Source organism: Mizuhopecten yessoensis, unplaced genomic scaffold (assembly GCF_002113885.1).
Source record: "Mizuhopecten yessoensis strain PY_sf001 unplaced genomic scaffold, ASM211388v2 scaffold2307, whole genome shotgun sequence".
In the NCBI taxonomy this organism is placed as follows: domain Eukaryota; kingdom Metazoa; phylum Mollusca; class Bivalvia; order Pectinida; family Pectinidae; genus Mizuhopecten; species Mizuhopecten yessoensis.
The window spans coordinates 1130224-1152943 of record NW_018404481.1 but is presented as its reverse complement, the minus strand read 5'-3'; the positions used below and the strand labels follow the sequence as shown (position 1 = coordinate 1152943).

At 34.1% G+C, this 22720-nt stretch overlaps 1 protein-coding gene across 1 annotated transcript in view; it reads right to left on the bottom strand.

Annotated features, from left to right (window-relative positions):
* Window positions 1–22720, bottom strand: part of LOC110445479 (GATA zinc finger domain-containing protein 14-like) — a 46084-nt gene continuing 23364 nt past the window's right edge. The window contains exons 2-5 of the mRNA XM_021490135.1: window positions 5885–6130; window positions 4878–5036; window positions 3747–3809; window positions 1–1082 (exon numbers count right to left, since the gene is read on the bottom strand). Coding sequence (XP_021345810.1) covers window positions 1040–1082; window positions 3747–3809; window positions 4878–5036; window positions 5885–6130 — 511 coding nt within the window. The 3' untranslated portion in view covers window positions 1–1039. The remainder of the gene's footprint in view (window positions 1083–3746; window positions 3810–4877; window positions 5037–5884; window positions 6131–22720) is intronic.

Below are 22720 nucleotides of genomic sequence, written 5' to 3'. Positions count from 1 at the left end.
GCCCCCCCCAATCTTTGAAAGAGTTCATTCCTTGAAATACAGTCATAAAAAGCATTCATACAGATTTCTGATCATAGTCTTTAAATACAAAATGCAGCAAATAATAAAAACATATTGTATGTACATAAAATGTGTCTGTTCTTTGTAACTTTGATTTAGAAAGAGAGAGAAAAAAAAATTAAAAAAAATAAATTGCTAAGACACAAATGGCTATTTTTAAAACAATGAGTCAAATGCCAAATGATATGTTGCCAGATGACAAAAAATGACGAAATCAAGGTCACAATTGATGAAGTTGAAGGTCACAGAAACAAAATGATGTCTTGAGCTTTCAGTGGTTGTAGATAGCAGATTGTTGTTGACAGCGTATATAGATTGGATGAGATCTGGTCGAGGTATACCTAGGACATCCGGGATGTTATCACTGGTACTTTTGAATGTTATCTAATGTTTGTATATAAGTTGTAAAAACACAAGTACAGTAAAACAAATACTCAAACCACAATTAACTCAGTTATCCCTGAAATTTCATAATGAACTGTTCCAACCTTTGAATCGGGGGAGTTCAAATGTGTCTTCAGGGGTAAATGAATTTAGGTACAATAAAGATATGATACAGGTCCGTCCATTCATTCCAACAATGGAAATATAATCATATCAGAGTTCCGAGTTATACGAACTCGAAATTTATAAAGTGCAATCATAATAATTCTGGTATCCAAAAATATTGAATTATGTACAGAGCAGTCCCCCACCCACTCAGAAAAACCTCTCAAAAGATGTAGGTGAAATGTTTTTCTTGTTGCAAACTTCAAACGATGAATTGTCAAATGATATTGGGTGAAAATTCTACATCTACAGCGATTTTTCTTCTCTTAAAAAAAAGGTTTTAGTTTCCACATTCCAAAATGTATAGTTTAATTAGCTATCTGCCTGTTTGTTACACAACACAGTAGAATTCTGGGTGTCTGGTTGTTATGTAGTAGAGTCCTGTGTCCCTACATGTAGTCCTCAATCACATTAACACACCCCGACAGCATCACCGCCTGCTTTGATAGATGTGTTCAAAAGGCGATTTAGACCTGAAATTAAAATTATAACATACTACTGTAGTGTAAATGGCATTTACTAACGTTACATAACATCAAGTCAGAATCATACACAAACTCTAAATAAAAATAAAATCTTTTTGTTAAAACAAGAATTATGCGTAATTATATGTGTCGCCTGTCCAGCTTTGTCAATATAATAAGCATTTGACATAGTACATTAGGAAATGGACCTAAACGCAAAATCATAACATTGATTTTTTTTAAAGTCCAGAAAACCATGAAATGATTTTAGAGTAGTAGGCTCTACTACCCATGATACATGTATGATTGAGGTTTGGTTGGTCTAGCTCTTATACTTTGTCAAAAAGAGCCTAATATGCAAGAGCTAAACGCAAAACCTTAACGTTGCGTTTTTTTGTAAGTCCAAAAATTTGAGGTTTTTAGCAAAGAAATACAGAAATCATTGAAATGCTAGCGAAGAGTGTAATGCATTCAGATATATAAATCCCATGATACACCTATGACCCAAGTTTGGTTGCTCTAGCATTTATACTTAGTCAGAAACAGCCTAAAATGTAAGAACTAAACGCAAAACCTTAACAATGAAACAGCCTAAAATGTAAGAACTAAATGCAAAACCTTAACGTTGAGTCAAGAAATTTGAGTTTTTTACCAAAAAAAGCAGGAATCAATGAAATGTTTTTAGTGCAGTAGGCTCCACTACCCATGCTACATCTATGATCGAGGTTTTGTTGGTGAAGCTTTGTCAGAAACAGAGCTAAACGCAAAACCTTAACATTGTTTATGCCACCGTTGGAAAAGCAACGCCTATGTGTCTTTCCGACATCCGTCGTAGGCGACACAACTAGAAAAATTTTACCCGTTGACACCCCTAAAGTCACATTTAATGAATATAATAGCAATATAATGAAGGGGTAGATAGATATATACCATTCATTTATCACTGTATTGTCAAATGAAATATTCAGGTTTTCTGTGGAAACATCACTGTGCCTCAAATAGGTAGCTTACATTGGGCCAGACATTCAATCCTGAAATGATTTTGAGTTGATTCAGTTCATAATTGTATATTAATATTGTTTCTTTTTTCTTTGAAGTGCTTTTAGATAGAATTTTATACTATAGCTGTTTTATAAGAAAGGAGAAGGTGGCACTGAAAATTCCATGTCTACACTATAAGAATGAAGTGTCTTACACAGACGTGATAGTAGATGAAATATCTATATATTTATATACATATATGGTCTGGATCATAGAGTACAAACTGTAGTTCTACTGGTACATGTGTATTATAGTATGAGTGTACGCAGTAGACAATGTTATCAGTAAATAATTGATGTACGCCTCTCAAGTAATTTTTATAAAAGTCTTCATTGCATTTTATGACCCAAACACTGAATTTAAGTATGCATCCATGAATGCATTTTCACATAACAAATCTTTATTCAATTGAACTGTTGTCACTTTTCGACAGATATTTTTACACCCGAGAGTTTTTAAAGCAGCCAAAAAGCTACAGTGAGTATGCGTCACTACAGTGTTATGTTATCTCCACATAAAACCATTTTTTTCTGTTTTAACTAGGACTCACTTAGGTCTTGGGAAAGAAATAATAGGACCTTAAATACAAAGCCACTGTTATAGAAATATATGTAACACTTTAAATGATACAAATCAAGAAGCAAAGATATTTCAATAGATTTGCATATGAATGAAAACTTGTCAGAATCACTGAACCTTTTTCCAGGTGCATATATACTTTCCAATACAGGTTCATATGCTTTGTAGTATTTGAAGTTTTCCAAAAGGTGAAAAAGAAAATATGCAATATAATGCTACACTGCTCAAATTGTACATATACTATGTAAATGAGTGGAGTACTAGTGTTATCTCCATCTTCAAAGCAAAGTAAGACTTTGCTCGTTTCATTTTTTCTCACATGTTTTTTTTTCAAATTTCTAACTTCATGATAGATTAGAGGTGTGATTTTTTTTATTTTACAAAACTCACATTACTTAAAAGCTCACGATGACAACAGACACAAGAGCTTCTGTTATGTCACTACATTTTACACATTACTGTGCATATGCTTCACTGGTCATTTGCCTGATGAAGGTGGTCACAGTGAACATACCGCACTAGTCATCAAAACGTCACATAGAAACTCTTATTGGTTGTGCAAACAGAACTTTTTATAATCCATACTTACCAACCCGAAGAAAAATGTTTAGAAATTTCTGTCACTACAGTTACAACTGAAACAAAAGCTTATGCATTCTGACACAAGTGACAACTGAACGAAACTGTAGCAAACATACATCACTACCACTGAGTGGTAACTGATAGTGTCCTGTGTGTGCTGGAGATTCGTTCAGTTGTCACTCTTGTGTCAGGATGTGCAATCTTTGTTTCAGTTTTTCTGCGAGTGTTAAAAGTTGCATCAATGCCATTGTCTGTAGGAATTGTTTTTATCTCTTGTTTTTTTTTTTTTAAATCAATCATATTATGTCTATTTGATCACAGAGCATGCATATTGAATCTATCTGTTATTTTCACATTTTTGTTTAATTTAACAGTAACTTACTATATAACATCACTGTGCTTATGTAATAAATACACTGCAACTTAAGTACTCTTAATTTCTCTGTTAAAAAAAACTTTTGCTATAGCTACCTGCTTCGGCTTCGAGAGTACTTCCTGTATCTGTCATATCTTGGGGGTGACCGAGACCTTGACCTGAAAAGTAAATTTAGCACTTCAATTGACATATCTCAAATAATCAGAAAAATTATCAAAATTCAATAACAGGAAAAAATAGGAAAGTCACAAAATGTGAAAATTATTGCAAAGTAGGATTTTTAAAATTTTTGTAAATCTTTCAAAATATGAATAAAAGTCTTCTAAATGGGCTTGAACTTTTTAACACAGCAGAATTGATTGCAAAGGCAATAGCGTTTGCTATAGATTGGCAATAGTATATTGTTGTTTAGATTAAGCAAATTTGTCGACTATTGGTCAGTTAGGCCAGTAAACTGATTAATCGACTACAGAATTCATGATCAAGATTAAATTGGAATAATTATGTGTAGATATCATGGAATTTTCGGTAGAGTGATTAAGGACTTTTAAGTGTACCCTGAATGATTTGCTATATTTAGCTATGAAACTACTTTATGTTATACAATAAAATGCTGAAAAAGTGTGAATGCCGTTATGGCCTCTATTTGAAGTTTGAAGGAAGGTCAATCTTACAAGGCATTGTTTTTTTTATTTGCTTGGAGAATTTCATGATGCATTACTATCAATGATCAGTTAGTTAATGGTAACCAATTGTCCATTATAAAATTTCAAACGATGCCCAACATGACTTTATAACCATAAGAACAACAGTAATGTCCTGTAGCACCCATCCATGATACTCCAGGGGTTACACTCAATTTCCCTATATGCACCCCTGGAATATGTCATAGTAAATTTGAAGGCCTGCGGCTAGCTATTTGATTGGTCCCTGGTAAAAATACCTGACCAATTGCTGAGGCTTATACCTGTCATTTTAAGGTTAGACAGGAGTCACTGGTACACCCAACTTAAAAGCCAGCTAATTTTACAGTTACACGACTGAAAAGATTATTTTAATTTTCATCAAAGAATCAAACTAGTCTACTTGTCACATCCACAAGGTGGTGCACTCCGAGCCTTCAATTCTGCTATGACGTATTCCAGGGGTACCGAGAGTGAAAGTGAGCGTAATCACTGGCGTATCGAGGATGGTAGCACCAGATCAGCCTTTATGTTATACTCTACCTGGAATAGTCTCCGTTATACTGCTGCCTCCGACTATCTCGACTGTCTCGACTATCGCGACCATCTCGGCTATCCCGCCTGCGGGTAGGGGGACCTGCACTTCCCCATCTCGACTTCCCACTAGACATTTCAACTCGTGCTCTTCTGTGATTGATGATTCTATAACAAAAAATCAGGTATTAAAATTGTACATAAACAAATAAAACAGCAACAGAACTTCATATATTGTGAGAGAAATTGAGATAAGCTTTTATAAATTGAAACAAATTCCTATATTTTCGACCAAAAACAATTTTACACTCATGACCTCGAGTCTTAATGACTGATTTTGAACTTTTTAATTGACCAAAAACGATAAACACCTGCTTTATAAGATTGAATTTGAATGTGTACAAATTAATGTCAGCTAGAGTGTTAGGAATATTCCTTCAACAAAGCAGAATTTTAAGCCACCGCAAGATCTTTTCAGAAGGGGACTCAACCACAAGTTGAATTCTGGAAGGTGCAAGATAAGTTTGTTTTTCCTATATGAAGAGAAGTGAGCTGAAGGTAGATAGTCACTTGTAATGATATATGTTTAACTTTCATTTAACTCAACAATAGCACAATGGACAATACATCAGCAGCTTCAGGTTCAATGTCTAGAGAAATCTGCTTGGTTTCAACAAATATTTCAATGTGTATGATCCTTATACCCTAATATTTACATTTTCGTTATACTTTCATGCCTTTAAGTGAACCTACAAACTTATGCTATGAAATTATAACACTAAGAGCTATTTCGTGTTAATATCATATCAGAGGCAGTCAGACTGTTTTTTCTGCGATGGTGGACCAATCATGATGCAATGTCAAATTAAAATTGTGACAGAATTTCTGTCTGAGTGGTTAAGGAATGACGTCTGTCACCTAACAGAACTTAATACGTAATGCCGTAAATGGTAACCACTGCAAAGAAAAAATTGACAAACACAATCCACCTCGTAACTTAACAATGTCAAACTTACTCTCCGTCCATTTCTTCAGCTGCCTTTTCGGCATCTTTAAGGTTGTAGAATACCACAAAGGCGAAGCCCGGCGGATTACGGGCTATCCATACACTTTTAATACGTCCAAAACAACCAAATTTGTCTTCCAACTCCTCCTTCACAGCTCCTCTCCCAATCTGCCCCACATACACCTTACAGTCCAAGTCTCCCGCAGAGGAACTGCCACGACTGCTCATGCTCTCAGCTTCAAAAGGCCAGCCAACGCTACAAAGGAAAGCACGATACTCATTAAGGCATCTTCAAAATTCAATGGCAAGGTTTTTGACATACGGTTTTCATTGAAAGCCCTTTTCAGCTGGCTATTTTGCATTTAGCAAAGTTCAGGAAGTCAAATTACCTTGTCTCTCAACTGAAAAGGTCAAATCATGTCAAACAGACACTTCAAACTTCAAACCCAAGTGTCAAAGCTCATTTTTCAGAGCCAAAATCAAACTCTCAAGGCAACTACATGTCAAAAACTGACCAAATGTAAGGCTGATGTTATCTGTAGTTTGAAGATTATCAAAGAGCTACATGAAGATCAAAGCCTGATAATTTTACATTGATGCTGTGCAACATGGTTCAATCATAACACTTATGCTGTACGTGTCACGCCATCATGATTTACGTTTCCTGCAAGAAGTCAAACTGTATCTCCCCCAAGGTGGCATATACAGGTACTTTGAATCTCTAAACACAAGAGGGCAGGGTAGGGTATGTGATATATCTACAGAGGAATTCATGCTTTTTGAAGTATCAACATGTAAAATGTTATGCCAAACACTCAAAAGTCTTGATAAGTGTTAATAATTTGATCAGTTATTAAATGATCATTATTGCAAAGCAGGGAATTGAAACAGAATCATCACTGAATGTTTATTTTTTTACTATATAATATTCTGATGATTCCTGTTTGATGCTATTGTTAAATAGTTTCATCTGCCCCCCCCCCCCCCTTTAAATCAATAATAGCATTAAGTAGCACACAGCTGCTCAAGATTTTCCACATTTCCTCAATAAGGCATATATATATATGCTGTCTGTCAAGTTTATATATAACAATATCACCATATAAATGGACCCTACATGTAAGGCAATCAGAATAAATATGTATTTTATACAAGGTGCATTTGGTGAGATTTTTGTGTCTGGAGCTATACTACTCAAAATGTATTAGATAACCATGTAACATACAGAAACCTCTATGGGTTATGTCAGACCCCAGCCCAGGCTAATTATGTGAAAGCGAGATTGTATTTACCTAAAAAATATGCAAACCGTTGTTGTAATTTGAACAAGACCACTAGGCTCTTATTCAGTTTAGTGGTTAACACATTTACCGGCAAATGTATAAATGTTTGTGTATTATTTAAAAGATTAATCACGATTCACTTATTATAAATTGTGTAAACACGGATACGTTTCAAACTGGATTAAACCACAAAGCAATCCCGCAGGAAGAAAGCTTCTTTCTTTGTATATATTTTTTACCCTACCGCGCCGGGAGATAACCCATTCTCACATTCAAAATATCAGGAAATTCTGATAAGAAACATCAAACAAATAAGGCATAATAGACAACAGCTACCGACGTGAAGAAACGCATAAATAAAGTGTAAAACAGCCAAAGATACAAAGTAGAAGACGACCTACTTCACAATGTTGCAATGTACCACGCTTGGGTTATGTCGAGTGTGGTATGTTTCAACATGTGGCGTGGAGGTGTCGGAGTGAAATCGGCCTACAGACGAACAATGGCGCAGTGTCTGGTCGATTTATATATCTCAAATGTTAAACAAACACAAATATATCAACTATGCATATCAAATGACGATAATGGCTCCAATTTGTGCATGAAAAAGGCGAGAAATGAAAATTAAAATACATTACCAACAAAGCTAGACCGGAAAAGACATGTACTAACTAAATTTAAAACCGCCTTATTCCGGATCTCCTTAGGTAACCGGGCATTATAAATGTAAAATCCGAAAATGAATCTTGAAGATAATAATTTAAAGATTAAAAGTAAAGTAAAAAAGGGGAAAACAATTTTAAAATCTGTGTTTTACTTAAAAGAAATATAAATAAAAGATAACAACGTAATATAAATCAATGCATTGAGTTACCTCCCGTAGACCCTCATATGATGTACTAACATACCTACGAGTTCACTTCATTATTATTATTTCCTTGATTCTTAAACAAACCAGAAACATAAAATAACGCCCGTAAGACTGTTACATTATGATAAGTCTCAGTGGAACTTTAACAGTTAACGTATCAATTATACCCAAAAGCAAGCCGCAAAGGTTAAGTAAAACTACGTTTTAAAGATATTTTTAATTTGTTAAAAATATTAACTTTATTGAGATAAGCAAAAGATCTTTGAATGTTATAAAGAAATATATATTAAGGATTATATGAATTATTTAACAGGGGATTCTATATCTGATGAATTTAAAGATATATCTGAATCGAGATATCTCCGAAGTATCACACCTGAGATACATAAAATTAGAACTTGATTTGAAGTTAGCGAGGGATGCCGAGGTTCTGACCCAGGAAGAGAAATTCATTAAAAGAATATAATTAACTTCAAACCTACACACCTGACTATAATATTACCAGCCAAAAAGGGTTTATCAATGCGTTAATCGACTATATTTCTCATAAAATCGGGTGTCAAATTGAGGCAATGACGCAATTGGTTCTTTATTTTATTTTAAATGGAATCTAGAAAAAGGTAACTTTTAAGTTTTTAAGTTTTAAATTGCAGTCCAATTAATCATACTAAAGGGATTTTCCTGATCACGTGCATGCCCACCAAAAACGTCGACACTTTACGTAATGACAATTGATGTCCAGCCCTATAGGCTAACCGCGGCTTATTCCGATACCCTTCATGTTAGCACGAACTTTGCCGAGTTGTGTCGAGTGATACATTACCGTATGTCTGACGTGTGGGACCACAGCTGCCTATAAATCTCCACCCTCCAAATTGTTGCTCACTAATCCGACAAATAACATGGCTTTCAGCGTTACCCAACACCGATAATTTTAGTCTGGCTAATGTGAGCACTTCACTGTAACGTAGGAGGTATTTCACTGTATCCAATTTTCTTCTCGTTTTGCATCAAGTTATTTAGTGATCGCTGAACCGTAACATTCTTCCTGATCTTATTTCAGGTAAAAAATACCTCCCGATTCGTATCTCAACAGACAACATTTAGTTCTGAAGAAAGGGAATACCACAGAAAGAAGAAAAATTCTTGGCGTTTCATCAATACATGGGCTTTGTGTTGATATTTAATTAAATATTGCAACTTGTAAATTCGCGGTTTAAATACAGGATTTAAACAAAACAAAATTTCCATTTGTCAAAATCTATTAATTAAAACGTGTGTAGCTGAATAACACAATGACCCATTCGTTTAATAAAGATAATCGCTTGAGTTTAAATAAACATGTAAAATGAAAACGCAATACCCACCAGCAACTACACATATACTATATCATTTTGTAACAAGTATGCTGCAACAAGATGGCCAATATAGGAGAACATTTGAGCAATTTTGGGAGCTTATCACTGCAACAGATCTGTCACGCTGTGCATGACTAGTTATCGATATCCAAACACATCCCAAGGTGGGGATTCTGTATTCTAAGATCGTTTTATAAATACTGTAGTTTGTCTAATAGTCTTTCAGTTTGTTGAAGACCGTTTAATCGTTTGTGCGAGTGCTCATGAGCAGTGTTGCATTTTCAACGAACGATTGGGCAGGGAGTACCATTGCACAATGCTTCTATTAGGATTAAATTAATTGATAAAACGAAGTCGTTTATATATATATGCTTCACTTTCGTGTTTTATCTCCACTGTATAGCTACATTGTGTTGGTGGACCGTTCAGACTTTTGTCAAATAAAACCAAACTGTCGTTATAAGTTCATATTTGCCCCATGTTTCTCTTGGCAAACTGATAATTAATTGCGGCATTGCAGGACATTATTGTTTAGAAAAAATAACACACAGATATCGTAATATAGACAAATAAACTCATCCATGTAACTAAATATGGTCTCATCCTTTACCAGATTTTGTGATTTGTCGATATTGTGTTGTTTAGAAACGACACCAGAGTACCATATATTTACACTTTCAGTTAACGTAAACAGTACTACCCAGATTAACTATAAAATTGCAATCCCCTCTTCCAAATCTTCTGCATTACTTTATTGCGTTCAGAATAATATTGATGTATCTATCTTAGGGCATAGAAGTGACAGACTCGCAAAAGTGTTGGTGGCCCTTTTTCATGTACATTTTGTACGTATTGACGTTGTATGCTTGAAGTATAGGCTGCTTACCAGCCTTTACGCTGGTAAGCAGACGAATCCACCAAATTTTCGAACAGAAATGAAAACAACAACATTGCTTATATGTTGCATCTCATTGTCCTCCTACCAAGGGCTTGCTCTAAATGGATCACCTCCAAACAAGGGCTAGCTACACCCCTTAAGTCCTTCACCGACAGAATACGGTACCAAGTACAAACTTCTGGTGTACGACTTATTGAGACCCTTCTTGGAAATTTTCCAGGCTAGTAGTACGTGCTACCAGAGTTCCAGCAAGATCACTCATGTCACAGTCTGACGCTGTGCTTGTTATTGGTTGTTCCGAAACACGCACGGTCCCCTACGGATGTTTTCAACAGATAAACTGCAGGGCTATGGTTACAGCCGCCCATTCTCCCTCAGAACATGTAGATCGCTAGCTGTTTTCAAGAAGTCGTTTGAAAATCCATTTAAAAGTCTTGTAAGCTCGATACTATCAAATGTACTATAGATGCGTCAATATATGTGCACTTTTCGTATGCATTGCTTTGAATATTTTGGACATGCTTTTTATCTTAATGAGTGTTGAAGTTTCAGTTGTATCTATATATAAAACGCGTTAAAACTGTTTGTATGCATTAAAGAGCACTGTACAAATTTTGTATATTGTATTTTTTCTATATAAAATGGTTCTTTCTTTGGGTTTCTTGAACGAAAATCCAATTAATGGGATTTGATAAGTTCAGTAAACTTATAATGTATTTTCTTGTCACTATGCCATGAATAATATCATTTTCACTCGATGATCTGATAAAATTTATGATGTAAGTTCAAATGACACCTTATAGAATTGACCTTTGTGATGCTTATATTATGTGCGCGACTTGTGATGTCAGAACGTGATCATATAATACTGTATACTGCTCTCTGGCGTTTTTGCCTTTTTAAAAATTTAATTTGTGCTTTCTTACTCATGTAAACAAGTCAGAGAGGCACAATTACGATAGAAAATGAGATCTGGTTCAATTACGAAGATTTTCACCTCAATGCGTTGGGAAATTGTTATCATATACACTAATGTACAAAAAATTGATTTATCAATGTATAGCATCTTTTTGGAGAGAAATTTGAGATAGTAGCATGTTTACCAGTAAGTATAGCTTTTTTAGAATTTGTAATTAACATATTTTTGTAGCCAGCTTTTCATGAACTTTTCTCGACCCCTTTGTAACATGATCCATTGGTTCTATAGAAGGGGATACGCTGTAATTAAGGTACCCCACTGGCAGCTGGGGTGTCTGGCGGTGTCAGTGTCGGCCAAGCATGTCACGTCATACGTTTTTATTGACCATGAATGAGAGGATTGAAAGGTCCCTGACATTCTACCCCGAGATATATATTAGAAATGGTCACCCCTGGTGTTTTCACAAACAGAGATATACATACTAAGGCCTAAAGAAACAAGTTTTGATGTTTCAGAGCAATTTATCAATCCAGAAAATTAGTCTTGAGAATATAAATTATATTAGACCATATATATATAATATGGTTGTTATACCATACTATAGTTTATTGTTGTTATATTATACAGTATTATATGGTTGTCATACTATTAAAACATAATATATGGATGTTATACTGTACTATATTTTATGTAAAGGCTGTTATACTCTACTGTATTATATGGCTGTTATACTATTATAATATATTATATGTGTGTTATACTATTATTGTGTATTATATGTCTGTTATACTGTTCTATATTATATGGTTGTTATACTATACTATATTATATTGTTGTTTTTCTATTATAATATATTATACGGTTATGCTATACTTTATCTTAGATATTTTACGGTTATGCTATACTTTATTATATATATAGGCTGCTATACTCTACTATATCATATGGTTGTTATACTCTTCCATTCAATATGATTGTTATATTCTTCCATACAATATGGCTGTTATACTATATTATATTCAATGTTTGTTATACTATGCTATATTTATGGTTGTTATACTTTACTATAATATATGGTTTGCTGAGTTTAAACGAGAACATCTAGAACTTTCTTCACTTAGCAAAGTACCAAATTATATTTTCCTACTGCAGGTCAAGATGTTCTGTAAGAGCAAACTTTTTTTTAGGTTTGAAGCAATATTAGTTTATGACGATAGTATGTGAACATATTTAATTCTTATCAGCCTGTGTAACGATGAACACAGCTCTGATAAGAAAAGCTTGAACTTATGAAGCAAAATGCAATTTTAACGTGTGCTTGATTATGGTAACCAAATGCCAAGCTGAGGAATATACACCAATACCAATGAGAAGAAGTTTTCACATACTTCCCTTTCTGCCTTTTCTGTGCGTTTTAAAACTTTCCAACGTGTTTAACCAGAACGTAACTATCGGGGAAATACAGGCGATTTTGTTTCGTAAAACAATTGTCAATTTGCAGATGGACAAATTAAAGATAATCGCACTCTTAAGATCTATTAGCCGCGTCTATTTTTCCCAGGATGTAGTAGATCTCTGCCAATAGTATTCTCAATTCCTCTTTGCAATAAAGCGCTGTACAAATAGAATGACAAAATAAAAATATTTGTACCAATCGATTTTATTTACAAGTATTTCATAAACATGTCCGATGATAATTTCACCATTACGTACGCCAACGTATTAAGCTATTGACTTTGTATCCCACGGCGTTATTTTTACACCCTTCGTCTATTTTTAACTGTAGCTTCTAAAGCTTTCAACAGATACCAAATCAAATCTTTTCATCAGGATGTCTTGCAACACAGCGTCAGCGTAATTTACCGATAAAGTGTCACCTGATACAGAAGATTTAGTGGCTTGTGTCTACCTAGGTAATATACGACAAGGCACTGTGTTCCAGTTTGTAGTTTTGTGTTACCATGCATGCTTCATGTTCAGCAAAATGTATTTTTATGCGTAATATGATCCTAAGAACGCACCCGTAAGCCAATATTACGACACACATAAAAATATCTCGTTATATGCTGGGTTTAGTCATGTTCGCGGGTATTGATGAAATGAGAGGAAATCTAAAAAAACAAAAACAAAAAAAAAAGAAAAAAAAGATGACATTTGTCTTCTTTATGGATTTCAAGCACGCATGTATCCCATTAGACTTACATTGGTGCCTTGTTCATGTCAACAACATGCACGCCCATCACCTGCTTTTATAGCACATTAAGGAAGTTCTCAAAGTCCGAGGGCAATATTGCTGACGAGAGTTAATTTTAGCTATTTGTTGATTACGGCCCTTGAATAACCATGCAACAGCTGTAGCGAACACAAACCAACTTCCTGTCAAATTCATCGATTTCATGTGAATTTGTATGACTATTTTTGTAATAATTGATTTTTTTTTTCAAACTAAACTAAACTAATGTCCTGACCAGGAAATCTCCTGAAATAAATACTGTATTTTTTTCCTCCTTTAAATAAGATCATCACCAACATCATCCTAATTACAAATGCTGCAAACACTAACAATAGTGTGAAATGCATTGCCATCTAATTTCATCTTGTTTCTGGAACTTATAGTTGTTGATTCTACGGATTGGTTTTGTTGAATTATAGATATTATATTTCTTTGCTTTTAGCTGTTTTAAATTCCTTAACAAAAACTTATTTACTTGCTTTTCGCTTTCTTCATGTCAAACATGCTGTTGATGTTCTCTTTTAGTTTTGTTTTTTATATGAAGGACAAAATAAATGGTTTTGTTGCGACATTCTAACATAAAAGACATCGCAATACAATTTTCTGATTTGTAGAATGATAAGTATTTTTATTGTTTCATTTAAAAAATCTACGAAGAAAACTAATGTGCAAAAACATACATTTCATACATAGGGAAAGAATTCCTTAAAAGAATATAGTCACAATTTTTATCTCCAAACTTACCGATGTCAGTTGAAGGCGTTAGATTAATGCAAAAATGTCTGGCTGAAACACATCAGCTACCTTGCTGAAAAGTTAAAAGATGTGCAATCTCCTTCATATTGTGTAGGGCACTCATTTTTCGGTACACTGTATTTCTGAGTCTTTGTTTCCCTATAATTCCTCATTTCTGCATGACGTTAATTCCATATGAGTTTTACGTTTCCAATATTTCTCAGCATCTTTGTTGCGTTGCTGCAGACAAATTAACCGTTGATGATATAGCACTTACTTCTAATCATGTTGACAGTTCCTGTGCACGATTCCTAGACGTATGTAAATAGTTCGTTGCACTTATTGCATTTCGCCTTTAGATGGTTGTCTTTGCTACATGGTACGTTGATCTTTTCGTTGTATACATTATATATAATTGTTAATTTCTGAATTCTTCAATATACACAAGCGTCGTTTGTTATCATTGGCTATTTAATAACCATGTACTATTGTTTGTCTTACTGATTATTAATCAACCATGTAGCACTGATGTCCAAACTGCCTATTTATCAACCATGTAACACTGACGTCCTTACTGACTATTTATCAACCATGCAATACCGATGTCACAACTGACTTTTTATGAACCATGTGGCACTGATATCCAAACTGCCTATTTATCAACCATGTAACACTGACGTCCTTACTGACTATTTATCAACCATGCAATACCGATGTCCCAACTGACTATTTTTCAACCATGTAACACTGCTGTGTTTATTGACTATTTATCAACGATGTAACACTGATGTCCTTATTGACTATTTATCAACCATGTGACACTGATGTTCTAATTGACTTTTTATCAGCCATGCAATCCGTTGTCCCAATAGACTACTTTTAAACCATGTAACACCGATTCCGTATTGACTTTATTTCAACCATGTAACACTGCTGTGTTTATTGACTATTTATCAACCATGTGACACTGACGTCCTTTATGACTTTTTATCAACCATGTGACACTGATGTCCTTACTGAATATTTATCAACCATGTGACACTGATATCCTTACTGCATATTTATCAACCATGTGACACTGATGTTCTAATTGACTTTTTATCAGCCATGTGACACTGATGTCATTACTGAATATTTATCAACCATGTGACACTGATATCCCTACTGCATATTTATCAACCATGTGACACTGATGTTCTAATTGACTTTTTATCAGCCATGTGACACTGATGTCATTACTGAATATTTATCAACCATGTGACACTGATGTCCTTACTGACTTTTTATCAACCATGTGACACTGATGTCCCAACTGACTATTTATCAACCATGTGACACTGATGTCCCAACTGACTATTTATCAACCATGTAACACTGCTGTGTTTATTGACTATTTATAAACCTTGTAAGACTGATGTGTTTAATGACTATTCATCAACAATGTAACGCTTTTCGATAAGGGTCTGTATCAAACTTCCCATTGAAAGCGCCTGTTAAATCAGTTATGCTAACCTGTGGAATAATATTCTATATGTTCTATTAAACGTTTTATGAAAAGCTCCCCTTCTAACTTAACCTTCCGTAAAACATTACCCCTTAACTTTGAACGGTATCACTTTGAGAAAACAAAACACTCAAATTATATAATGGGTTATTTTCTGAAGGGACTCAGAAAAAATAGAAACATAAGTGCAACTATAAAAACTTTGTGATGACAATTAATCAGGCAATTCCAGTTAAATTTGCCACATGACGTCACCACCTATCAATGGAAGCATTGAGTAAAATTAAAACCTGCCTTATAAGGGCATAATTTGACAAATGAAGATTTCGTCCCTTATAAAGAAGCAGTATAAAACATGTGACTAAGTGTGTTTACAATGACAACAGAAATATACAATTGTATAACGACACGGACGGAACAGGTGTTGAAATAAATCTAGTCGAACAAATTTACACATGAGAGTATTCAAATATTTATTCTAAGAATCTAATAAAACACATGACAAACGAGAAATATATTGCAGCCTTTTAAGTTTAGTTTATATAAACAAACATCTGTTTGCACTACCTGACTGCTTAACAAGACCATTGGAAAGGACATTGCATAAAAGCTAGTCAATTAACGATCACTGGTAATAAATCCGATTATATTTTTCCCCAACTTCTATTAATGATTGCATAAAAGACATTTGATTTTTTGTTGGAGACGATGTTTACACTTTAAAGGGCTCACATATGTTATATAATAATAAACCATATTTAAGTGTTTAATATGTTTAAATAATTAATATTTTCTCCAACAAACAAGTAACTGGATTGCTATTGGTAAGTCAAATATAAAATTACTAATAGTGTAAAAGGCACCCGGAATTCTAGATTCTGAATACAGTCAAATATCTTCTTTTTTTTAAAGCCATAGCATTATTTAATCACTACTTACGACCACATACAATAAATAAAAAAGTAGTATTACATTTAAGGATATTTGATGTGCAGGCAACTACTTATTTGCTTACATGGCAGATATAAGCGCCTTGACGAATAGGTATGAACTGTAAACCGAGCCGAAAGGGAAACAAAGGGAAAGATATCTTGCTACCCCACCAAAAACCGGAAGTGGAAAACCAAGTGAACTATAAGTGAAGGTAATGTAGCGCAATGTGAAAATCCTTTGGGGAAGGATACAAACGTAACTTAGTACAAATAGATAACCACCATATATCTTACATCCGAATTTGTGACACATGATATGCCCTACTTCGTCGGTGGTTGTTTAGAATCGATAGTTATGCTATCCTGACCTGAGCCATAGGTTCTACAACTGTTTTTACAAATCGCTTTAATTTAGTGTTAATTAAGATCAGTAACAAGAAACAAGGAAACACCTATTTAACACGTTAGTCAGTAGACGGGGAAATGCAAACATTTCTCTTGCACCATATGGCCATTTGGTCCATTTAGAACTCACCGGTGGTACCATATGTCAATAGAAAAGTATGTGCTGAAACATGTGCACAAATACAGCATAAAGGGAAAGGTGCTTTGAAAAACCCTTTATGACGCAACGAATTCACAACTTTTGATTATTCAACTAGAATAAATTATCAACAGGACGCTTTGTACCACGTATATAAGTAAGACGATATCTTAGTAACATGATATATCCGTTTTGTTTTTGTTTTTTGTGTGTGTGTGTGTTTTTTTTTGTTTTTGTTTTTATCTTTCCAGTAATTTTATAATTGATACATTGCATGTCATTTAAATTCAGAGATGCAGATACTTTGCTCAATTTCTTTTCATAAAAAGAAATCTGAATGAACTGAAGTAATCCAAATACCTGCCGAAGAAAAACAAATGAAGACAATATTTGTTTTCTGCAGCTTTATGCGACGTTCGTTGTTGTCTCGGGGAAGTTGCAGACGAAAGGTAGTCAGATGATGTGATTTCTTTACGTGAATATATACGATAGCTGGATTATCTTCTGGTCCATTTATGTGTGTGTATCCATGGTGTATTATGTTCACACACATGAGGTGATCATGAACGAAACGTAGTTGCAAATGCAAACACGCATATTGAAAACGACGTTATGATGAAACACTGTTGATACAAAAGACTGCTACTTTTTATAAAATGTGTCCGAAAACACAAAGTGATGACGTTTTACTCACATTGATGTACTATCCTTGTTATAATCACACAAGTATATAATAATCGGCGAAGTTGCCTGTCATGGTTGACATCGATGTGGAATTAGTAGGTTGGAGCTAGAGCATCAAATCTAAACGAAATGACGTCATAGAACATGAGTGTTGCATGCACCGCAGTGCATGCTGGTATTTTTTGTTGTTCATTCGATTCTATGGTTTGTGGTGAAGTAACCTCTGACGTCATGGCACTTTCCTGCAGGTTGTGAGGAGATTTACATCGTAGGTTTGTAATTTGTCGAGATGTGATATTCGATGGTGAAAAAAGTCTGAATTTGTCGTCATATATCGTGATGTGACGAAATTTTCCGTAGAATGAAGTCACATCCGTGAATGATATCGCACATCAGCAGTACAGCTCCTTGCCACAATAATGATGAGAAGACAACTTGACGAGGTGCGAGGTGGTGTTTTAAGCGAAGAACGGCGATGAAAGACGTTTTGTGGATTAATGCCGTTGTGCAGAGGTGACGCTACTTCTCGACCAATGATGAACACATTTCATAAGAGATATCATACAATTGCTCATATCTGATGTAAAACTATATATATGTAATAATCAATGACATACAAAGCAAAACATGAAGTGGCAGCTAGATATAAGTACATATATAAAACAACATGCACATACACTACCTTCAAGTCTTTCCATTTGTCCACTTCGACCTCGAAAGCTTTTCATTGGTCGCCGCTAGGCAAATTACGAATTCGAGTGACTATGCAAAATAAACTGTAGTTTCGTGTATCTTAACAATAACATCGGAACTAAAATCAATATAATGGTATTATTAAAAAAAAAATCATATTTGAAACCCTTCTTTTTCAATATATGTGTCAAAGTAAATGAAAATGTATCAATATGCACTTTCACTTATGAAGAAGAGATAAGGCATACATAGATTCATTGACACGTTATGAATGGTCATTGTATTTTTTCTCAGTTTTAATTTATTTATTTGTTAGATGTATTTAAGACAATCGGTAAACCTTGTATCCTTAGGTAATTGTTAAAAAGTAACGAACTCGAGGGAGACAAATACAATTACCAACACCATGAGCTGAGAAATCCCTTTGAATATAACACGATTTGTTGTCATGATTAAATGTGACCTGTCAAAATACAACTTGAAAAGGGTATTTAAGATGAGTTTTACGAAATACAGCAAACAATGCCACCCCTTTCATCGTTACAGAAAGTCGCTGCAAATCAGATATGACGTTTGAATTACACGATTAGATATATTTCTCGCAGCATTAACATAATGAAAGACGACTATGCTTTCCTGTCTTAGTGCAGCACTACAATTTATGTTTAACCTTCTGTTTTTAAAGTAATGTTTATGCAATTTTTAATGTGCACGACGCATTATAATGATTTGCATATTGTAATAATGTCTTAAACGAGTCTAACGACAAACAGAAATAAATCACACCCTTCATTGTTACAGAACGTCGCTGCAACTGTATACTTTACATGATAAGGTATCAAATAATGCAAGTCAAATATGCGTTCTTTAATTGGAGTAACTAGAAAACTGAGGTCATTTTTTTATTTTTTTTAGAAACAATTTTTATGTAATTTTGTAATGTTTATGACGTATTGTAACTTCATCGTTACAGAAAATCGCTATAACTCACTCAGATAAACTGCATAATTTAAAGATAAGATAACACATGCTAGATATTTCTCGCATAGAATTAAAGTAAGACTTCAAGAAAGTTATGTAGTTTTTAAATGTGTATACAAGCAGTTGATTAATAGAAAGAAAATCTGGCTTGCTTTATAGAATTCAACTTTTCCCAATTATCCCTCATTTCTATTTCCAATATTATATATACATGCGAACGTAACCGAAAACTGTAAGCAATATGTAATGGTATTTGTATATTTTGTCATCCCTACCACATTTTGTCATCCATACCACAAATGTACCCTACTTTCCACCTCCCCACTGTCCATTCACAATCCTCTATCAGTTTAATAAAAAATGGTTACTGTAAAAGACATTTTAAAAACCTATGCGCATATATATAACTTATGTTGTATTAGAAAGAGGAATGCTATGATTTGTAAGTTGTTGTCCGGTCCGTTTGAATTATTTGTTCAATAAAATATGTTTAAACTTACAAGCTTGTCTTGTTTCACTTGCACCGCCGATATAATTTCTCTGAAATTGTATTGATAAAAGTTTAGGTCTGCGACTATGAAAAAAAAAAATGATACTTTATTTTTGGTAAAAATAACAAAAAATAATAAAGAAATTAGCTAGAAAAAATGTGTGATTTAACAAGATAGAGATGGCGAATCTGATATACCTATTGTGTACAGTCTTTAAATGTTTTAAAAGCTAGTTAGGGCTGACCAGTGGTTAAAGTTAACCAGTGGTTAAAGTTAGAGATTTCATATATGATTATATCAAATTTATGAACATCTGATATATTGTATCAATTCACTGTTGAAGATGTAATAAAATAAACTAGATTAATGTGTTTTTAAGATATATTTGGCGTTGAAAGCCAAAGATTTTTTTTGTATTGGCAATGATTTGAATTTTTCACTGGTTAAAGTTAACCAATCTTTCAGCAACTGGTCACTGTAGTTACCGAAGGATCAACAATCTTCCTTACATGTAAGTCTATTTCAATTGTAAATGTTTCCTATCCGAACAAACCCATGGCTTTACATTTCCTTTCCTCGTGTCCGCTATACGATGGGGCCACTTTCTAAATGTTTTCTTTATCCATGAATCCAATCTAATGGGACTATTTACTTAATGTTTAATTTACCTATGTTTCCTATCGCATTGGGTCACTTATTTTTAGCTGTTCATGTTCAATCATGCGCGACACATATAAAAATATTGTTTCAACGTATCAGTGGCCTGTCACCAGGTCAAGGTGATGAAGACCTTGAATTCGTATTGTCATTAAGGTCACTGAACCGTGGCATGCCTTACTGACAATAAACCAGCTTTGATCACTCGTCAAAAAACCAGGGCATGAAGTTTTCGTGATCCGATTTCATATCCCAACAGGAACAAAACCGCGAGAGGAAGCTTAAGTTCACTTCGGTGACAATGTCCAGATCCGACTGAATGGGAGCTTATACAGGAAGTAAACTACCAACTCGTTTTTACTAATACATTACACTTAATGATACTCATCGTTAATTTTGTTAAGTTATCGAGATAACCAAATCAACCTTCCAATATCTATCGCAATGTAGACGTGTATTTGAAGTTCTGAATTTAATAACATGAATTATTAACAATTAACAAATAAACTATAATTCAAATTTTGACTCTTTGGCCTCATTTAAATAAGGAATTTTCGAGTCCGCAATTTACATAATATCGAATTTGAATGTCCGAAATAAAGTAACGTAGACTTAAGATGACATACATAATTCGCATTTAAAATACACCAAATCATTGATCACCTACATATCTGAATTTCGAGGTTGATAATGAGGTTACCATTTTAGAATTAACTTGGCTTCGATTCTATGCCGGAGGGTAGGAAGGCTTAATGTATGAGCGAAATTAGTATTAAAGCTTTCAACAGATTACTTCGAGTCTCCGTAATTCTATATATGATGATAAATATCGATGTTTCTTTATATATAATCAATTAAGAACTTCATTTAAAAAAAAGAAAAAAACATTAATCAACCAGAAACGACATACTTATTCTGTGACGTAAACGATGTTCAAAAAGAATAATTTCAGGTTCGTTAAACTTGGTTAGAGTCCCACTTGATTGAAGTAATCCCTGGTAAAGGTATAATAGTGAACCTTTAGGTTTAGTACACACGAGCAAGGGTGATAGACATGTTAGGCTAATTCTTTTTTATTATATCTGATTAATATTGCACTACTTAAAGCTTAATACACCATACAGCCGGATTACATATACTGATTCAGGATTTCAATACGTGTTTTTATCCAACGACTATGCTGTTTTAGTTCTCAGTATAAGTAAACAGGAGAAGAAGGAGGTGAGATGTTAGATAGAACCATGCTTGTCTCGACAGGATTGTTTTTTTTTCAAATAGAAAGGCGACGTTTTGGATATGCTCTTGAAAAATACACCCTGTTTACTAGAGTTATCAAGTAGGGAAGTTACAACCAGATTTAATCTTGTCAATAAAACCCCTCATTATAATTATGCACTTGGTCGGGTGGTTAAGTAAATGGGGTGTGACACCAATGGCCCTGAGATCATACCCAGTGCGAGAGGGTGCAATGTAAGGTAGCTTTTATCAGTTACCTTACATCTTTGGAAAACCCGTTTCTAGACGTAAGTCCCCATGATGAACGACTCATGTGACTGCATTTATAGCATTTAGTAATAGATACAGGATGTCAGAAATGAATCAAATCCTTTTAGGACTCATCAGTGAAGCCAGAGGCCAGAAATGATAATTCTTAAATATTTTGCTGAACATTAGCAAACATTTCGGTGAGAGATAGGAAAATGTGACGTCGTTGAGATGACTTTCAAATAGTATCGTAAATGATGGCAGCCTTTGTCAGATTCCCTGAATAGGGAAGTAATTGCATGAAATTAGGCTTCTTTGCAAATTATCATTTATTTACCACTATATATCTTCAACCAAGCGCCAATCCTACTTCTAAATCACATTTATCGAGTTTAAAAGTTTATTTTTCTTATGAAAATCGCATATACACGAAAGAAATACAGATTTTCCTTTGCAGGCAATTAAATCCGATATTAAATTAAATCTGAATTCCAGTTGGAAAAAAACCTTCTCCAATTACATACTGTCTTTGCAAAATCACAAATTTACATATTTAGATATATATTGGAGTAGCTACA